General features: G+C 58.4%; 1 protein-coding gene across 3 annotated transcripts in view; it reads right to left on the bottom strand.

Annotated features, from left to right (window-relative positions):
• TMPRSS6 (transmembrane serine protease 6) overlaps nucleotides 1–16,644 on the bottom strand; it is a 33,384-nt gene extending 16,740 nt beyond the window's left edge. Inside the window, exons 1-8 of one of the 3 annotated variants that reach the window (XM_080812298.1) lie at nucleotides 16,438–16,644; nucleotides 11,874–12,070; nucleotides 7,161–7,294; nucleotides 6,476–6,543; nucleotides 5,760–5,944; nucleotides 5,459–5,500; nucleotides 1,805–2,009; nucleotides 208–344 (exon numbers count right to left, since the gene is read on the bottom strand). In XM_080812298.1, the coding sequence (XP_080668424.1) occupies nucleotides 208–344; nucleotides 1,805–2,009; nucleotides 5,459–5,500; nucleotides 5,760–5,944; nucleotides 6,476–6,543; nucleotides 7,161–7,294; nucleotides 11,874–12,069 (967 nt within the window). In that variant the 5' untranslated portion in view covers nucleotide 12,070; nucleotides 16,438–16,644. Of the gene's footprint in view, nucleotides 1–207; nucleotides 345–1,804; nucleotides 2,010–5,458; nucleotides 5,501–5,759; nucleotides 5,945–6,475; nucleotides 6,544–7,160; nucleotides 7,295–11,873; nucleotides 12,071–16,267 lie in introns of all 3 variants that reach the window. The other 2 variants (XM_080812300.1, XM_080812299.1) reach the window with 2 other exon arrangements.
• Nucleotides 16,645–17,834: the final 1,190 nt, after the last annotated feature.

The raw sequence follows: 17,834 nt of genomic DNA, 5'->3' as shown, positions 1-17,834 counted from the left end.
GTAGAAAGTGGGGAAATGGAGTGAGAACAGAGGACAGGAGAGAGGGGCCAAGGGCTTGGGAGGGAGGAGAGCAGAGGGGCTTCCAGAACCTTCCCTCTGCTCCCATCCCACCTCAACGACAGCAAAGAAGGTGAAGGGCACACCAGCCTGCGCCCTGGGTATCTGCCTCAGCTCCCCTCCCATCCCGAGGGACCCCTAACCCCTCACCCTGGAAGGCCACGGGCTGCACGGAGAGCACAAAGGGGTCATAGTAGCTGTGTAAGCCCTTCTTCCAGACCACCGCCATGACAGCCCCGGACGCCAGGACCTCCACCACCGGCTCCTGGCGACTGCAGCCGTAGACCCTGGAGGGACAGAGGAAGGTGACCAGGATGGGTGGGGCCTGGAAGGGGGCTGGGGGGACTGCTATGTGTCCCTGCGCAGGTGTCCGACCCTCTCTGCCCCAGGAGACTGACTGGAGGCCCTGGAAGGGTCAGGCCAGCTCCTCAGGGGAGAGAGACCAGGAGGTTGCCCAGACTGTCCCCACCAAACTCCCGTCCCCCTGGATCCCTGTGCCCCTGAGGTCCCAGCCTGTACCCTGCAGGGAGATGAGGTTTCAGGGTTGAGGGTCCTGAGGTCGCCTAATGTTGGGGTTTCTTTTCTTTTCTTCCCAGCAGAGCCCGCTTTGTAACTAAAATGTCTCATAGTCTCCCAGGGCATGGAGCCCCGGCAACAAGCCACGGGGTTAAAGTCGGTCGAGGTCCCTTTTGCTCTATCTCCTTATCACCCCTGAAGACCTCTCGCGGCTCTGGGATGCGAGGGTGACGATCCCCTGATCTTGTCTGACCCACCCCTTTAGACCTCCAAGGCCCCGAGATAGCACGAGCTGCCTGTGCGCCATCGTGAGCAGGGACAAGGCTGAGCTGGGTCCCCTCCCTAACAACAGGCTGGGGTGGGGGGGAGGGGTACTTGAAGAAGCCCCAGGGGAAGCCCATCAGCGTCCCCACCCTCATCAGCCCTGGAAATCAGATGGTGTCTGGCTTCTGTGCGCTTCCCAGAGCCCTCCAGGAACCCAGCCCACGCACACCCCAGGTTGAGGTCATCATGCCGGGGTGTGTAAATGAGTGTGCCGCCTCAGAGCCAGGAGTTCAGAGAGGCCCCGGGGTGGGGGGAGGGGGTTGGGGAGGACCTTGTCCCCGCTCACCCTCAAGGACTGCCCTTGACCTGAACACGCAGGTCCCACCCCCGCTCCTGCCTGGAAGCTGGGCCAGCCTGAGCCGGAGAAGGCAGCAGCCTGGTGCCCCCCAGCCCACACCGCCAGCAGCAGTTACCCGCTATTTAATGGAGACATTACCATGTAGTAATAAGGGATGGCTTTGCTATGTGTAAGAATCTCGGCACCGATGGTCTGATTAAGCCTCACAACCCTGCAAGGCGGCTGTGACTGTGCACCCATTTTACAGGTGAGGACAACCGAGGCTCAGAGAGGCAAAGCCACTCACCTTAGGACGCACAGCTACGAAGCAACAGTGCAGGGTGCTGCCAGGCTCTAAAGCGTTCAAATGAGCCTTGTCACCTCCCAGAGCAGACCTGAGGGGTGGTCTAGTACAACCACTCTGTCTCAGACAGGGACACTGAGACTCGGGGAAGGAAAGGGGGCCGCCCACAGCACACAGCCATTTCCAGCCTCCTATCTCCTCTGTGTGCTAGCCTTGCTGTCTCTCAGGTACCAGATGCCAAGGACTGGGGTCACACAGTCTCTCATCTCCGACCGTGGCGGGTGATGATGAGCGCCCGCCCTCCCACCCCCCTTCCCAGGACTCACGAGGTGATGAGCTTCCTCTCCAGGGGCCCAGCCACGTCGTACATGGCCAGCCGGTCCCGGCACTCGGCCAGCGTCCACTCCAGCCGAAGCTTGAGCATAAGGTCCTTGGGACCCTGCAGGTGCCACAGGCAGCTGGAGGCCAGGTGGTCGGGCCCCTTCAGCCGCAGGACCTGCCCCTGGTCCACGTAGCTGTAGCGGTAGCAGCCTGGAGGAGGGAGAGGGACAGGCCCCCTGACCCCTGTTCGCCAGGAGGAGAGAGCCAGGGGGCCAGCTGGTCCTCACCTGGGCGAGGGTGGTGCAGGGAGAGCCACTGGGTGGGGATGGGCCCCCACGTGCTAGGTCCCATCTCTCTGCTTCCCTGCTGGTTTCCATCTCCAGTCTCCTCACCCACGCATTCACTCAGTGGTCCGTTCATTCATTCACTTAGCCCTCCCTGAGCTCTCCATGCCAGGCGAGTGTCACAAAGATTCAGTCACTGCCCGGGAGCGCCAAGAGCGGTGAGGACAGATACAGAGCCCAGCGGTAACAGCTCAGGAAGAGAGGACGCCGGGCCCAGCTGCAGGGCAGGGAAAACCCGGCGGGTAGCGGGCAGGGTCACAGTGTGAGCAAAGGCCCTGGGGGCCAGGGTAGGATTTGAGGCCAGAGAACAAGCTGGAGAAGGGAGGCAGGGGCCGGATCGTGCCTAGGAGAGGAGGTGCTTTCTCCCACGGCTATGGGGAGCCACTGAGGGTTATGCAGGGCTGGGACGTGGCCGGGCTTGGGTCACAGACTGCTCTGGCTGCTGGGAGCAGCTCCGAGGAGGCTGGGAGACCACCAAGGTGCCATAAGGGAAGGAGAGGGGAGAGCGCGTTCCAGTGTGGGTGGAGAAGCAGGCTGGGTAGAGGAAGCGAGCTCAAGCTGAAGAGGAGGAAACGCCAGAAAGAAACAGGTTGCGCTCATTAGGCATCTGATGCCCGCCTGCCGGGAGGGCTCCGTGAGCCGGCTGCTGTGATTCTGCCCGCTTACAGACCTGGGCCAGACAGACCCGGGCTCACTGAACCTTCCCTGGGCCTTGGTTGGCTGCCCTGGAGAATGGGGGACGCGACACCAGCCTCGTGGGGTCGTCCCTTGCTTGGGGGTGACGCCTGCTTGCGTGACCGGCATAGCACCCAGACCTCACGCCAAGTAGGTGCTCAGTGCGTGCATAGTGACTGCTCTGTGGGGGGGTGTGGGGAGAGGCAGAAGGTGGGGCTGGGGAGCAAGTCCTGAGACCCGTCACCCTTCGGCTGGGGCCCCCTGGAGGCGCAGACAGAGACAGTCTCATTGGCTGGCCGCTCTCCCTTCACACCTCATTCATCAGCAGCAATACCCACCCCCTCGCCCCCCCAGGCGCCTCCTGTCTTGGGTTCGGACTCCAGCCCCACCGGCTACACCACTTGTGCACGCACTCACTCCCCCAGCGTTGCCGTCGGGCCCCCCACCGTGGGTTTGATTTAAGCGCCAGGAACCAGCACAAGTATCTCCTTGAAAACTCCCCTAGACAGTGAAGCTGTGGGGATGTGGGAACAAGCCCCAGAGTAGGGGGCAGCTCAGGGTGCAGGGAGCGCCCACGCCCTGCCTCCGGTCCCGGCGCCCCCTCCCATCAGCCCAGTGCCTCCGGGCCAGTTGCTTAGCCGTTGGGTTCTGTCAAAGGGACACTGCGTTAGTCTTTAATCCCGCCTCCCTCTCCAGGTGCTCTGAGGACCAAAGACGGAATGCAGATGAACAGGCTTTGCTCAGCTGCTGCTCCCTCAACATCCCCTCCTGACCCCCAGCCATCCTGACTTCAATGGGGGAGCAGAGTTCCCCAGGGGGGAGCCCTGTGACTCCTGCAGACGGAAGAGACAGGGGAAAGCTGCTTGGCTGTTCCGGGTCATCTGTCGTCTCTAAGTCTTGTTCCAAGTTGATGCTTCGTTTTTGACATTTTAATAATTACTTTTTTTCTGAGTGGAGAGATATGTGCTGGTCTCTGTTGATAATCCAAAATATCTCGGGGTGACCCCGTTACCGCTGGTCACCGGGAGAAAGTGCGCGCACATGCCCAGTGCGTTCTCCTCACCTGGCCTTTGCTCACGCTCTTCCCTCTGCCCCAAGTGTCCCTTCCTCTTCCCCACCTGCTGGATTTCTACCTATGTCCCGCTTGGGTCTGCTGCCTGGCCCACACTAGGGCAGCCACGACTCCCCCCCTCCCCAGTCAAGAGCAACATTTCTCTCCCTCTAAAAGCAGGTCCCTTCCTCTGCCTTGGATGGTGGCCCCTGGTGTCCATCTGCCATCCCCAGGGCAGAGCAACTCCCCCTTTCTGCTGCCTCTGGGACCTCTATTCTAGTGCTGGCACTTGATGTTATGAGACACTGTTTATTTGTCTGTCTCTCTCATGGGCTCAGAGCTCCTCTGAGGACAGGGGTGAGGACACGGTCATTTCATGTCCCCAGAGCCCGCCTGGGGCCGGCATGGGGGAAATGCTCACAAAGCCCATAAAAAGGATTTGAGTTGTCATCCTCGCCCCCATTAGACACTGTGCTCCTGGAGGGCAGGGACTCCTGATGTGCGCTGAACCAAATAAAATAATTACAAGGCCACTGCCAGCAACTTGGGGACCCATGGACAGCCAGCACGGGCAAGGGCAGCCAGAAAGCCCATCCCGACCAAGGGTCAGGGCGATGTGAGTAGCAGTGCAGTGTAAGAAGTTAGACGATAGGTAGGTAGATAGATCGATCAGTTCCTCACATTCTCCTTTGAAGCAGTGTTACCATTCTACTCATTCCCTCATTAGTACATTAAATAAATCTTTGGTGTGTGGCTCACTACAGTTTTGCTTGAGAATCATGATTTTAGAAATTTGAAAATTGCTCATCACCTCCATCTACCAAAGAAGTAAGCATCTGACCAACCAGAAGATAAGAGAGGGAATAGCGAGGATTTAAATTCTCCCTCCCTCCCTAAGAGGGGGCTGATGCCCTCAGCCCGGCCTCAGCTCTGGGTAGAAGCTTTAGGTAGTATAAGAAGAACCTGAGAATGTAAGAGCTTGTGCTCAGAACCACAGGGTACAGTAGCACAGGTCGTGCACTGCACAGCACAGACTGCGATGTGGACAGTGCTCCCTGGCATTGCGCAGCATGGTGGCCCTTCTGGTACTCTGCTTCCCAGGTCTCAGGAGGAAGACTGTGGAACCTCTGGGAGGAAAGCAGGGTGAGTCTGGTAATATGGCATGGGAGTGGGGTAGGAGGACAGGGCAGAAGAGCCTGGCTAAGAAGGACAAGGAAAATGGGAAGGGAGTATCCTTGAATGTGACAGAAATATTTCCAAGAGACCACGTCCATGGGTGGAAATTAGCTTGTGAGCAAACTGAGTTCAGTGATGAAAAAGCAGTCATATTTATGTGAACCTAAACCGGCATACCCCATATGGGCCACGCACGCAAGCACACACACACGAAGGCATGCGCAATGGCCACCTCCCCTCACGGCCCCAGCCTTGCTCAGGACTCATCACCGAGTCCACCATGGCACCCCTTGGGTCACCCCAGGCCACTGCTCCCTGCTCTCACCGGAAGCCATGTGGTCCCCTGACACTTGACCAAGCCAAGCAAAACGGCAACTGAAAAGGAAATGGAGAGGGGAAACAAAAGAGCATACCCAGCGTGGAATTCAGAGCAACTATGTCTTTCACGCTGGCTTCTGTTAAAAGGAAAGGAACAAACAAATAAACAAAGACCAAAAGTAAATAAAGAAAACGAAATGAAAAATGAAACTGAAAATAGAAGAGACCATCACAGCCAGCCTGTCTGAAATTGACCCTGAGGGCCAACCCCCTCCCCGCCCCCCTGCAGCCCAGCCTCCATCCTGGTTCTGGGGTCACTGGGAGGCCCACCCCGAGAGCATCCCAGCCTGCGCTGCCCTGGCCACACCGTCCCACATCTCCCTCCCCAGTACTGACCCAGGATCACCAGGCCCTCGGGGTCCACCTCGTACTCGGCCCTATAGGCGGCAGGGGCCGAGCTGTTGGCCGTGGACAGCAGCTCCTCCACCAGCAGCGCCCGTACCACCTCGGGGCTCAGCATCGGCCGGCGGTGCTCGGGGATTTGGAGGATGAACCAGAAGAAGCAGGTGAGAGGTCCCTCCCTGAGGCAGGCAGAAATGAGAGGGGTGGGAAGGGGCCTGGAATCTGGCCCTGCCCAGCCCACTGCTCCTGCGGGGGAGATCACCAAGCCTGGCTCAGGCTTCCTACTTCCATCTCATGGAAACCTCCTAACAACCAAGATGCTGTCTACTGCCCCATCTCACAGGGGGACTGAAGCACAAGAGGATAGGGCGTATGCCACCGATCAGAGACGGGTACTCATATGGCACAGCTAGGGCACCCCCGCCCTGACTCCCTCTCCAACCACGGCCTCGCCTGATGTGTGCCAGGCCGAAGCATGCCACAGTCATTGTCTCGCATGGATTCCTACCACATCGTTGTACCCATTCTACAGATGAGGAAACCAAGCTCAGTGAAAGGAGTTCGCACCCAGGCAGTCAAGTTGCCATTCCGTGCCTCAGTTTCCCCATTTTTAGAAACAAGGGCATTGCATCAGTAGCCTACAGCATCCCCTCCTGTTCTTTGAGTCTAAGGTTCTAGCGAGGACTGGTCAGGGGGCCAGAGCGACTCACCCAAAGGAGTAGACTGAGCTGGAGTTGTAGTAGGTACCCAGGCGGGTGCTGGCGATGAGCTCCTTGAGCTGAAAGGAGGGAAACGAGAGCCCCCTGGTGACCATGTGCAGACACCCCCTTCCTGCTCTTTGCCCCTCCTGACAGCCCCGTTTGACAGGCACCTGTGAGGTAGAGAGGCTTGTCCCTAGTCACCGGGGGTGGGGGGGGCAGTGGCCACTCAGGGAGAACCTCACCCCCAATCTTTTCCCCTCCCCCTCTACCTGGGCACTGCCTCCCAACACTGCCCTTCCATCAGCTCTAGCCTACACCAGACCCCCCACAGCTTCTCTCCCTCTTGTCAAAAGTCACCCCTCAACTCTAGAAAGCCCCACTGGGCTCCACAGTCTGCTCCTTACCCCCAGCCACCAGCCACGGGAGCTCAGCTGGTTGATGTGTGCACATGTTCATGACTGGAAGGGGGACAGCCATCGTGGCTGTTAAGGAGAAGGACGGAGCTGTGGGCAACTGAGGCACAGTCCAACACGGAGCTCCGGGAGATGGTGGGGGCATCCTCGGAACTGTCCCCTCACCAAGGCCAAGGGATTGACCATTGGCTTGGCATAATCAGGGCCTCCCCAACCCTCCCCAGCCCTCCCCACCCTCCCCACCCCGTGCATCCCCTTCCGTCCCCGCAGCCCTTCCCTACCATCTTCTGGGCTTTGGCAGTCTCACTGCGGAAGGCACTGGACTCCCGGCGGGCGAGGTCCTGGGAGAAGTGGCGATTGAGCACGCGGAGGCTGCCGGAGTACACCTGGCTGACCGTCACCTCCGCCTTGTACCCTGCGCAGGACGCAACCGACAAGGTCAACCAAGGGGGCCACCGGGGGAGACTTCTGTCTCCCTGATGCCTTCTCCTGCCACCCAGACCCACAGCTCAGCCTCCAGCATCTGGGACCTCCGAGGCTCCTCCAACATCATCATCTCTGTCCCTGTCGTCATGTCACCCAGTGTGTTTTAGTGACAGGGAGGAAAGAGGCCCATAGATGGATCACATCCTGAGGGCTCCCAGTCGGAAGCTGATGCAGTCATCCATCCAGGATACAGATGATGCGAAAGGCAGGAAAACCACATGGCCTAGAAGAGGTTAGCACCTCTCTGCACCCTTCCTTTCCCCAGATTGTCCCGGCTGCCCCTACCGTGTGGGGTATACTAGTAACCCAGACAGCTGTGTCTTCCCCTGCAGAGCTTCCCATGGTGGGTGAGACAGGCTTGACTCCAGTGGCCTCAGAGCACACAGGCCCATCCCTGAGGAGTGCCTTTAAGGGGAGCCCAATGTACAACTGAGGGAACATGACCAAGAAACAGGGCCTGGGCTAGGGTGACTGACCAGCTGAGATGGGGGGATTGGAGCATCCACTGGGAAGAGGGGAGGAAGGGGAAGTACTTTTAAGGGCAGAGGGAATAACATATGCAAAGGCCCTGTGGCAGAGGGATAATGGTGAGCACTGAGCTAAAACCTCTTTGGCTGGAGCCATCAGATAAGGGGAGGGACAGCAAGAGGCTGGGACCTCAGCAAGACAGGATTTGGGTCTTTACCTGATGCACAAAGGAAACCACAAAGGGTTTAAGATCAAGGATGACATCATCAGGTTTCCACTTTGTAAAAACCTGTTTTGGCTGACAGCGAAGAAACTAGACTCATAGCCCTGGGCGTATACCCCTATTCGTTCAATTTATGCGTCCATTCAACAAATGTGACTTGAGAACCTACTACGTTAGGCACTGGTCTAAAGCACTCAGGAATATGTCAGTATAACCATGAATAAAACAATAAAGAAAAAAATCTTGACCTTAAGAGCTTGTAGTTTAGTGAGAAAAATCAGACAATAGACAACAAACATAGCATAGAACACACTAGAGGTATAAGTGCTGTGGGAGTCAGGGAGGAGGGTGGGCTGCCCCAGGGAGGCCAGCGAAGAAGGCGATGATGTCAGTCACGTGGATGTTAATCTATGGAAAGAGTGGTCCCGGCAGGGGGACCAGCAAGTGCAAAGGCCCTGGGGCAGATGCTCATCTGGTGGATTTCAGAAACACCAAAGAGAGAAGGGGAAGAGAGCAGGAAGCAATGAGAAGGGGGAGAGGACAACCACATAGCATTGGGCTGACCACGGGGAACTTCGGTTTTACTGTGGGTGAGGTAGGAGCCATGGGAGGTTTAAGCAGAGAGGTTAGGGGCTTGGATCTGCTTTCTAAAATGATCCCTCCACAATCGTGTGGCGAACAGGCTCTAAGGAAGCAAGGGCAGAAGCCAGGAGACCCACGGGAGGCTTCCGTAGTCATTCAGTGACTCATCTGTTGGCCAGGCGTGAGGGACCGGAGCCTGGACCAGGCTGCGCAGGGAGGTGGTGAGAAGTGAGCGATCAGAGGCAGGATACAGTCTGCAGTCAGAGATGACCAGGTTTGCTGGCAAACTGGGGCTGGGGTGTAAAAGAGAGGAGTCAGTGGGAGCAACCGAAAGGGTGGGATGGACACTGACTGGGATGGGGGGGTGGGTCTGGAGGAAACCAGGGAGAGCTGCATGCTGGACCAGGGGGGTCCGAGACGGCCTTAGACCTCCTGGCGGAGGGCAAGGCCCAGCGACACGGTGGAGCTCAGGGAGGGACCCAGGCTGGACACGCGCATTTGGGAGTCACTGCGGTATAAGGGACATTTAAAGCCAGGAGCCCTGGATGAGACCCTGAGAGAAGCGGGCTGAGCAGGGAGAAGGAGAATCCCCCTATCAGCAAAGGACACAGAGGAGAGGCTGCAGCTATGAGCTGGGGGAAGAGAAACGCGGGGCCCCCTGGAAGCCGAGGAGGAAGGGGCTCCGAGGAGGAGGGAGTGACGTGCCTGGTCAAGTTGCCAGTGGGTGGGATGCACTGAGGACAGGGGACTGGCCATCGGATCTAGCAAGCTGACCATGGGCAACCTTGGTAAGCACCACTGGGTGGGGGCAGGGGAGCCAGATGGGAAAACGTGCTCAAGGCATTGGGGGTGCAGAATCGGAGACAGCTCTTTCAGGGCGTTTGCTGCAAAGCGGAACAGAGAAATGGGGGGGGCGGGGCACCAGCGGGATTTGGCTGCGGGAACAAGGAATGTGCTCCTACGGGGACAGGCCAGGGGACAGGCCAGGGGACAGGCCACCGCTGGAGCCCGGCCACCGTGCAGGCGGACAGCTGCCTTTGGAAAGGGCAGGGACGGTTCACCTGTGGGGACAGGGCGGGAGGGCAGATCCCGAGGGTGTTTCTGGGAAGGCACGTGGCCAGCTTCCGTGGGGCTTCTCTTCTAAGTGGTTCCATTTGTCCAAGCAAGGGGCAAAGTGTGTGTGTGTGTGGAGGCGGGAGGTTTGGAAAGAAAGCGTAAACTGTCAGCCAGGAGAGCAGGAGGGGGAAAGTATGAGGAAAATACAGATGAGCAGTATGAAAGGCTCTCACCGCAAGCAGAATGTACCCTGGGGCCCCGGGGCTACCCACGTGGCCGGCGGGCGGGGGGGGGCGGGGGTGGAGCCAGCCGCCACCCCCACCTCTCCTCTCCTCAGTCCCTTTCTGAGTCACGCTGCCACTCAACCAGTCATTGGCAACTCACTCTGGGCTTCTCCTGTGCCCACAGACTAGGCCCCTTTTCCCTTTCCCCTTCCAGATGCATCTTTGCCCAGTGCCCAGCCCCCGGAGCACAGCCTGCGCCCAGGCTCAAACAGCTCCTGAAGTGTGGCCTTTACCCTAACTCCCTTTGTGGGTGCCGGAGTTGGCTTCCCCCAGCTGAGGCTTTGCAGCGCTCAGCCCCTGGGTCCTTAGCCCCATGGTGCACCCACTCCCGGAGGGGTGATTCACTCCTGGAGCGTAATCAGGAGAAATTAGACTCCACAAAGAAAGACAATTGGCAGTCGAGTTCCTGGCCCTCCAGCCTGACACCGTGATTTACCCTGAAGACTAATTATCTGGCTGCCTAAGGAGGCCTTGGTGGCCCTGCGCTATTTGGGGTGCTGGCTTCCAGCCGGTGGTGAAATGCACACAGCTTCCACTCCCCCGCCACCTGCATCGCTCGTGGCTCTGAGGCTCTGAGCAGATTCGCGGTCCCCTCTGAGTCACTGCAGGCCTGGGCTTCCCAAGGGCATCGGCCCAGGGGCTCATTCCAGACACCCCCTACCCCGACGCCCCCTGGATCTGGGCCTAGGATGGACCTGATGAGGCTCCATAGTGGGTCCCCATTCCTTTCAAGGAGCCTGAAATTTAGCCAGTACAATTATTTCTGGAAAGGCTCTGATCACCTGGGCAAGGTGTCTTGTCTCCATGGCTCCCCGGGCCCACGCTTCCTCTGTTCTAGCCCATGCCATGCTTTCTGGTGTGGGCAGGGGCTGTCTCCAGAGCCTGGCCCAGAGCCTGGTGCACAGACGGGGCTGGGTACTGAGCATGTGAATAAGTGCATGTTAGGGAATGAGCTTCCAGAGTGTGGGGGAGTGTTTTCATCGGCAGCATCTAATGTGCTTTATCCGTTCCTTCCCATTGCCAAGAGCTAACGGAACCCAGTACGCTCTCCATCAGTTTCAGAGGAGGACCTGGCAGGTGCTCAGGAGTGTTTATTGAATGAATGAATGAATCCGTGCATGTATGCATGAATGAATGGAAGGATAGACAAATGGACCCAGAATATGGGCCAGATGCTCCTGAGGCTCCAGGGGACTGGTTGAGAGCTGTGATACCAGGAAGGGGAGGCCAGACTTCAGGACAGGGGAGGGGCCCCGGGCTGCCTGCTTGATCCCCTCTCGTTGTGTGTTGAATTGCAGGTGTGCCCGAGCTGGGATAAGAAAGCCAGCTCTGTGCTAGGGCAGCCCCCTGGGTACTCGAGTCCTGTGTCTCCCTCCCCTTCTTCCCCACTCATGCTGGGGCCCTGGAGACCCAGAGGTGACAGAGCTGTGGTCCCCACCCTAGAAAAGTTCTCACGTTGGGCTCGAGTGAGCAGAGGTGCTAACTGGTGCTAGGCACCACCGGCACCACTGGGCCTCCTCCCACGGAGCCAACTGGCTCTGAGCCCAGGGGCAACCCAGGAGGGCTTCAAGGAAGGGGAGACAATGTTTACACTCCTTCCGCTTATTGGTTCACAAGAGTTGGGTGCTGAGAGATCACTCCTTCCCCAGCTGGGGACACTTGGTGCCAGCAAGGAATTTGCACTTGGCCTGAGCCCCAGGACCTAGAACACAGGTGCAGTAGCTCTCCCATCTCATGGGACAGAAGGAGGACTCAGAGAAGAAGCTTGTTGGCCAAGAGCATGCAGTGTGTTGCTAGGCATTGCTGAGCCTGGAATTCTGATCTGTCTTGCTATACCCCCCACAGCCATCCCAAGTCATCGCCAGGTGCCTCTCCCAGAAGAGCCCACCACTTACCTAGAAAATACCAGAGCAGGACCCCCACTGAAGCCAGCAGGACAAGGGCCAGCCACAGCGGTGCCAGGCGGAGGTAGTCCCGGACTTTTCTCTTGGAGTTCTTGGGGGCCTTGAACATCCCCTCCGGCTCTGCCTCCTCACCGTCACCTCCATCACCCTGTCCACCAGCTGCCTGGGGGGCCTCGGCCACAGGCATCCTGGTGGAGAAATAGACCAGGGTTGGAAATGGCCCGGCAGTGGCAAAGGGGCTTTTGCCAAAGATCAATGGCACACAGAAGGAAGACAGCCCCCCTGCCCTTGGGACAGGAAGGTCCCAACCCGGGAAGCAGTGATTGAGAGTGGGCCCAGAGGCAGCGCGTAGAGCAGGAAAGCAAGCCTCAGAGCAGCTCGCTCCAGAGGACAAGTAGCAGAGCGGGAACCTGTCCGGCTCTGGGACTCCCGCTTCTGTAGCCACACCAGCCCCTCTGTGGTCAGAAGCTGGGTGGAGGTTTCTGTGCCCGAGCCTCCCGCCCCTCCAGAGATTAGATCCACAGCTGGAACTCCTGGAGTACAAATGTCTATAAGCCAGTACAGTATTTCGGGAAGCTGTGCTTTGGAGAACCAAGAGGAAGGAAACGCACCCAGTGCAAGGCCCTGAGCCACCGCCCTGCTGGGCCAGAGAGCTGCCCTTCCAGAAGTCCCGTCCCTCTTGTCTCCCCAGCCCGCTGAAGGTCTCCTCGGGACAGGGAAGGAGGCACAAACTAACATGGATTCATTGGATGTCTATGGAACACATTTCATTTCATCCTCTGGTCACCCGGGGACGTTAGGATCGTTGTCCCCAGTGTTCTTCTTCCTCGGGCCCACTCGGCACAGACAATTGACATGTATCACCTTGCTTGAACCTCTGAACACCAGTTGGGGTTCTGTACCCATTGGACAGATGAGGAAACTGAGACCCGGAGTATTTTAATCACAACTCAGTCTGGGGTTTCCCTAGCCTCGTTTTCCCAGTGTGATTCGAATATCTCACTCACTATCAGCCCCACTGTACAGATGGAAAAACTGAACCCTGGAGGCTAAGCCACTGGCCCAGGGTCATACAGCAGGAAAGCGGCAGGAGGTGGGGGTAAAGCCCAGGTGTCTGACTCTCTGCTCCTCCCACCACTCTGGGTTGCTTCCTGTTAAGTGAGCTGTTAATGAACAATCAGAATTTAATAATAACTGAGTGACGTCCGTCTCAGTCCCCTGAGTCCGCAGCTGTATCTTCAGGAACCCCCTCCCCCAACCAAGGAAACTTCCAAGTGTTACTCGGCTTCTCAGGCAGATCTTCCCACCATACAGAGGAGGGCCTCCAGCCACCCACCCACCAAGCAGAGCGCCACCATACAGAGGAGGGCCTCCAGCCACCCACCCACCAAGCAGAGCGAGGATTCTAGACCACTGAGAAGTTTCTTCTTACTGCATCCAGAAATGCTGCCGTAGCACTAACACCCATCCCCAGATGTGTATGTGTGTCGAGGTGGGAGGGGTTTGCTTTGAGCTGTGTCTTGGGTTTTCACACAGTGGGTTTTCTGAACATGGGGCTCCTCGGTGAAGTTCCAAGTCCTCCCACCTGGATTCAAGGGGCCTCCTGGACCTCCTTCCTGCTTCTCTGCTCCTTCACTCCTCCTGGCATTGTTCCCAGTTAAGAGTCTTGGGCACCGAGCCATAGGGACCCTCGGGGTCCCCATCCAGTACAAGGGAAGAGGGACTGCTTGCAATTCTCAGCTGCACTGAGACCCCCTTCGCCCCTAACCAGAGGACATCAGTACACATGGGGCAGGCCCTGCTGGCTTTTGTGGGGCCACATATCCTGCAATGGTGGGGACAGCCCCGCCCACTGCCCAAAGTGTCCCTAGCATCCCTGGTGAGAAACGGGCTGTCCCGACAAGCTGAGCGGGGTAGATCAGGGAGCACCCAGGTGACAGGTCACTCCTTGCCCTCCCTCAGCCCGGGTCCACCCCTTCTGCCGGAGGTGGCCACACCCCTGATTTACTCTTGAGTTCGGATCACTAAGGGGCTATTTCAGGGTGACTCACAGAGCCCTGGGGACTTGGGAGGCCCAGAGGTGACAATAGTGGACATGTGTCTCAACTCTTTTCTACACACTGTCTCATGTACACCTACAGAGACCTTATGGAAGTGGGTTCTTTTTATTATCCCCATTCTACAGATGAGTAAGTTGAGGCACAGAGAGGTTGAGCCACTTGGCCAAGTTCTCCCAGCTGGTTAGTAGCAGAGCCAGGCTGCAAAACCCAGCGCTGTGTCTCCAGATTTGCACCGTGACCCCTACACTCCCCTGCCTCACACATCGTCGGGGTAGTAGTGGGGAAAATGAGGCGTGGAGAAGGTCAGACGGAGGTCTCTCGGAGGAGGCACTAAGGGGAGCAGTCGAGGGTCAGATGTGCAATAAGCCCCCCTCCCTTCTTCTTCCCACCCCCAGACCAGGCCACAGAGTCATCTCCTTCATAAGTGCCCCTCACCCCCATCTGGGAGGACTGTGAGCATCTCAGAGGAGCCCATTTTTAGAAAAGCCACTGTGTCAAAACCCAGGATTAGATAGAACCCAAGGTTCACCTGGGTTCCCCGTCACCTGCCACCAGGACTCCTGGGGCCCTGGTCATTCTGTCCCCTCCCACTCTCCACGGCAGCCACTCCTGGTTGCTCGCCAGACCTTCCACAGATCAAGTACGTCCCACCTCCGGGCTTCCTGCTGGCCGTTCCCTCGGCCAGGAATGCTTTTCCTTCAGTTTGCTCCAAGGCCTGGCCTTTGCCTCCTTCACGTCTTTGCTCCAATTTCTTCAGAGCACTTCTCGAGACCTCAAATTGCATGCTAGGCTTCTGTGTCCTTTGTCTGTCTCCTCTCTGTATGCTGTTCCCGGCTGCGTGCCTTTTCCAGCAGCAGGGCTCGGCTCTCCATCCTTGTCGTGGAGCCCCTGAGTGCTAGGATCTCAGCTCCTTCCCCACAGCTGGAGGGGCTGTAGGCACTCGTGGCCCAGCCGGCTTCTCCTGCCTTTTCTCTCCTCGCTCCCTCTTTCCCCTTTTGGCACCCCAGTGACACTGGATGTGTCGGCTGTCCATTCTGTCAATAACGAAGATGGGAGACAACGTCTACAGGTCAAGGGCTCTCAGCTCGCTCTGCAGGAAGAGCATCACGTGGATTGTTTCTGGAACCCTGAAAACTCGTGGGCGTCATCTGGCTTTCCCAGATGCTTTTCCTTCTTCCCGGGCTGTCCTCCTCTGACTTGGCTCGCTCCCTGCCGACCCCTGCACACCTCAGCCCAGCTCCCACCTCTTCCTGGCAACTCTCCCAGAATGCCCAGCGGTTGCCTCTCTTGAAGCATCCTGGGCCTCCCCATCACTGTGCACCGCACCTTGGGGGCATTCGCTGCCCCCCTGATGGTGAGCCCCTGGAAGCAGAGACTGGATATGCCTCAACTGACATTGGGGGCAGGGAGAGGCGAAGCTTCTTCTCTGACCCGAGCCCCTGGCCCCCTCCCTAGCACCTGTTCCTCCTGTTCTCTGACCACTGGAATCGGAGCTCACGGGGGTGGACCTGGACCTCGTCCTGTCTGCCGGCCTTTTGCTGGACGATGTCGCCAACCACATTCTCCTTCCGCCTCCACTAGAAGGGGACCTCTGCTTTGTTATCTCTATTTAGTAGTTGGGGAAAATGAGGTGCAGAGACATAAAATGACTTGCCACGGTCATTCATCCGAGGCAGGGCAGAGCAGGGAGGAACAGACCCAGAAATCTGATCTAGGGCCGTGGGAGGAAGCTTCTAGCGAGGCTCCCCGGGGCCTAGAGTAGGTCCCTGTTACTTTGCGTGAGCCCAAGTGTGGGGCTGTGTGCCTGGAAATGCCTTCCACAAACACCAATATATCACAGACGCATACATAGGTGTGCCCCAATGGGGATACATTATGGTACCCACATATCCGTCTGTGACCCACAAACTCGCGGAGGCATTGCTCACACTTCACACCCGTGTGCACGTGCTCGAGGGTGTGCACACTCACTTACACACATGCACGCATGCAAGCAGAGCCCGCAGCATTCAGTTCTGAGCCTGGGAGCTCAGGGTCCCCCGTTTAGCACAGCGTCAGGCTCAGGGCCCTGGATCCCACACCGGGAAGCCCAGGGAGGTGTATGGGGACGGAGGGGGGCACATCCAGTCTTACAGAGCGAGGGTGGGGTGCTCAGCCTGGCAAATTGCGCCTCTCCTCCACCCAGTCCCTGCTCCAGAGTCCACCAGCCCCACCCGAACCCTGGCGTCCCAGCACCCCAAACCCGCAGCCCCTGCCCTGCCCCCGTGCCTGCCCAGCCTCGCGACACCCTGTCCTGCCTCCAGCCCAGCTCTGTGGACCCCTTACCTTCTGCTTACCCAGTCACTGTCTGGCGGATGGGGCCCTGCAGACCTGGGCAGAGGGCAGAGCTGGGCGGAGGGCTCCAGCCCCAGGGAGCTGGGCCTGGCTCTCTGAAGGGACACTGTCACTGGGTCATTCTCAGATCCTGGTCCCCTGTTCTGGAGGCCCCCGCTTACCTCTGGGAGTGGCAGGTGGGTGCCAGGTCGGCACGCAGGCCCCGGAGCCTCTGTTTGTCCAGGCCAAGGTCTCCCTACCCCCACCCAGGCAGCCTGGGCTGGATCAATGGCCCAGAGCCATGGCCAGGGTGTCTGGCCCTTGTCCCCTGTGGCCTGTGGCCCCAGGCTCCATGGGCCTGCTGCCGGGTTCAGGTCCGCACTGTGACTGAGCACAGGTAAACAGGCCGGAGGCAGGGGCCAGGCAGGGCCTGCCCCGCCCCACCCCGCCCCACCCCGCCCCGTGGGCACCCTGGAGGCTGGCGGGCAGGTGCGGGAGATCCGAGCTCTCCCCTGAGGCCTGTTGCCTGGTGACGTTCCTGCCTGGTTACAGCCCCTGGTCCCCTAGAGCACGAGGTGGGGGTGGCCGAGGACAGGGGGCTGTGCAGAGGGGCCGTGCTGTGGGCCAGGCGCTCACACGGGTCTCCTTACCGAGACCCGTGAGACCAGAGGGGCCAGTGGCCAGAAAGAGAACCGGAGGCCCCCGTGGTCCGGGGACAGAAAAGGAGAAAGTAGGGTGGGGGTGGGGTTCAATGCGATTTTCTGTTCCTCTGGAAATTATTTGAATTACTACATGATTCTCCAGAGCTGTGCTCTCCATTTCGGTGGCCACTGGCCACATGTGGCTTTTGGGCCCCTGGAATGCAGCCAGTCTGACCCAAGATGTGCTTCGTGGGTGAGACACAGACCAGGTCTCCAGGACTTAGTGCAAACAGAGAACGTAAAATGCCTTGACAAGAACTTCTCACAACGATGACATGTAGTCACAGCATGGTGGCTATACTGGATTCAATAAAAACATCACTACAATTCAATTCACCCGCTTCTCTTCGTATTTTGTAATGGGGCAACCGGACCGCTGAGATCACGAGTGTGGCTCACGATGCAGAGCTAGTGGGCAGAGCGGCCGTGGATGTGGGGGGCTGGCCCAAGAGTGCCCCGAAGCGTGTATTGTAAACTGGGGTTGCCTGGGTGTGCACGGGCTGGTCCGTGTTTACCCTGTGAGGGGGTTGCCCACCTGAACCCCTGTGTGCTGTGTTACGTGGGTCCCGGGGTGCGTGTGAGTGTGAAGTAGGATGATGTGTGTGTGGAGCACAAGGGGTGTGTGTGTGTGTGAGGAACATGGGGTGTGAGGTCTGTGTGTGGAGTGTGCAGTGTGTGAGGTATGAGTATGAGGTGTGATTGTGGAAGGTGAGGTGTGTGAGGGGTAGGTGTGAGGTGTGAGTGTAGAGTGTGAGGTGTGAGGTGTGAGTGAGGTGTAAGTGTGGAGAGTGTGTGAGTGTGAAGGGTGTGAGGTGTGTGTGTGAGGTGTGAATGTGGAAGGGGAGGTGTGAGTATGGAGTGTGAGTGTGGGGTGGGCG

Source organism: Martes martes, assembly GCF_963455335.1.
Source record: "Martes martes genome assembly, chromosome: 8".
Lineage (NCBI taxonomy): Eukaryota > Metazoa > Chordata > Mammalia > Carnivora > Mustelidae > Martes > Martes martes.
The sequence above is the reverse complement of the archived record's forward strand: the minus strand, read 5'-3'. Positions and strand labels throughout refer to the sequence as shown.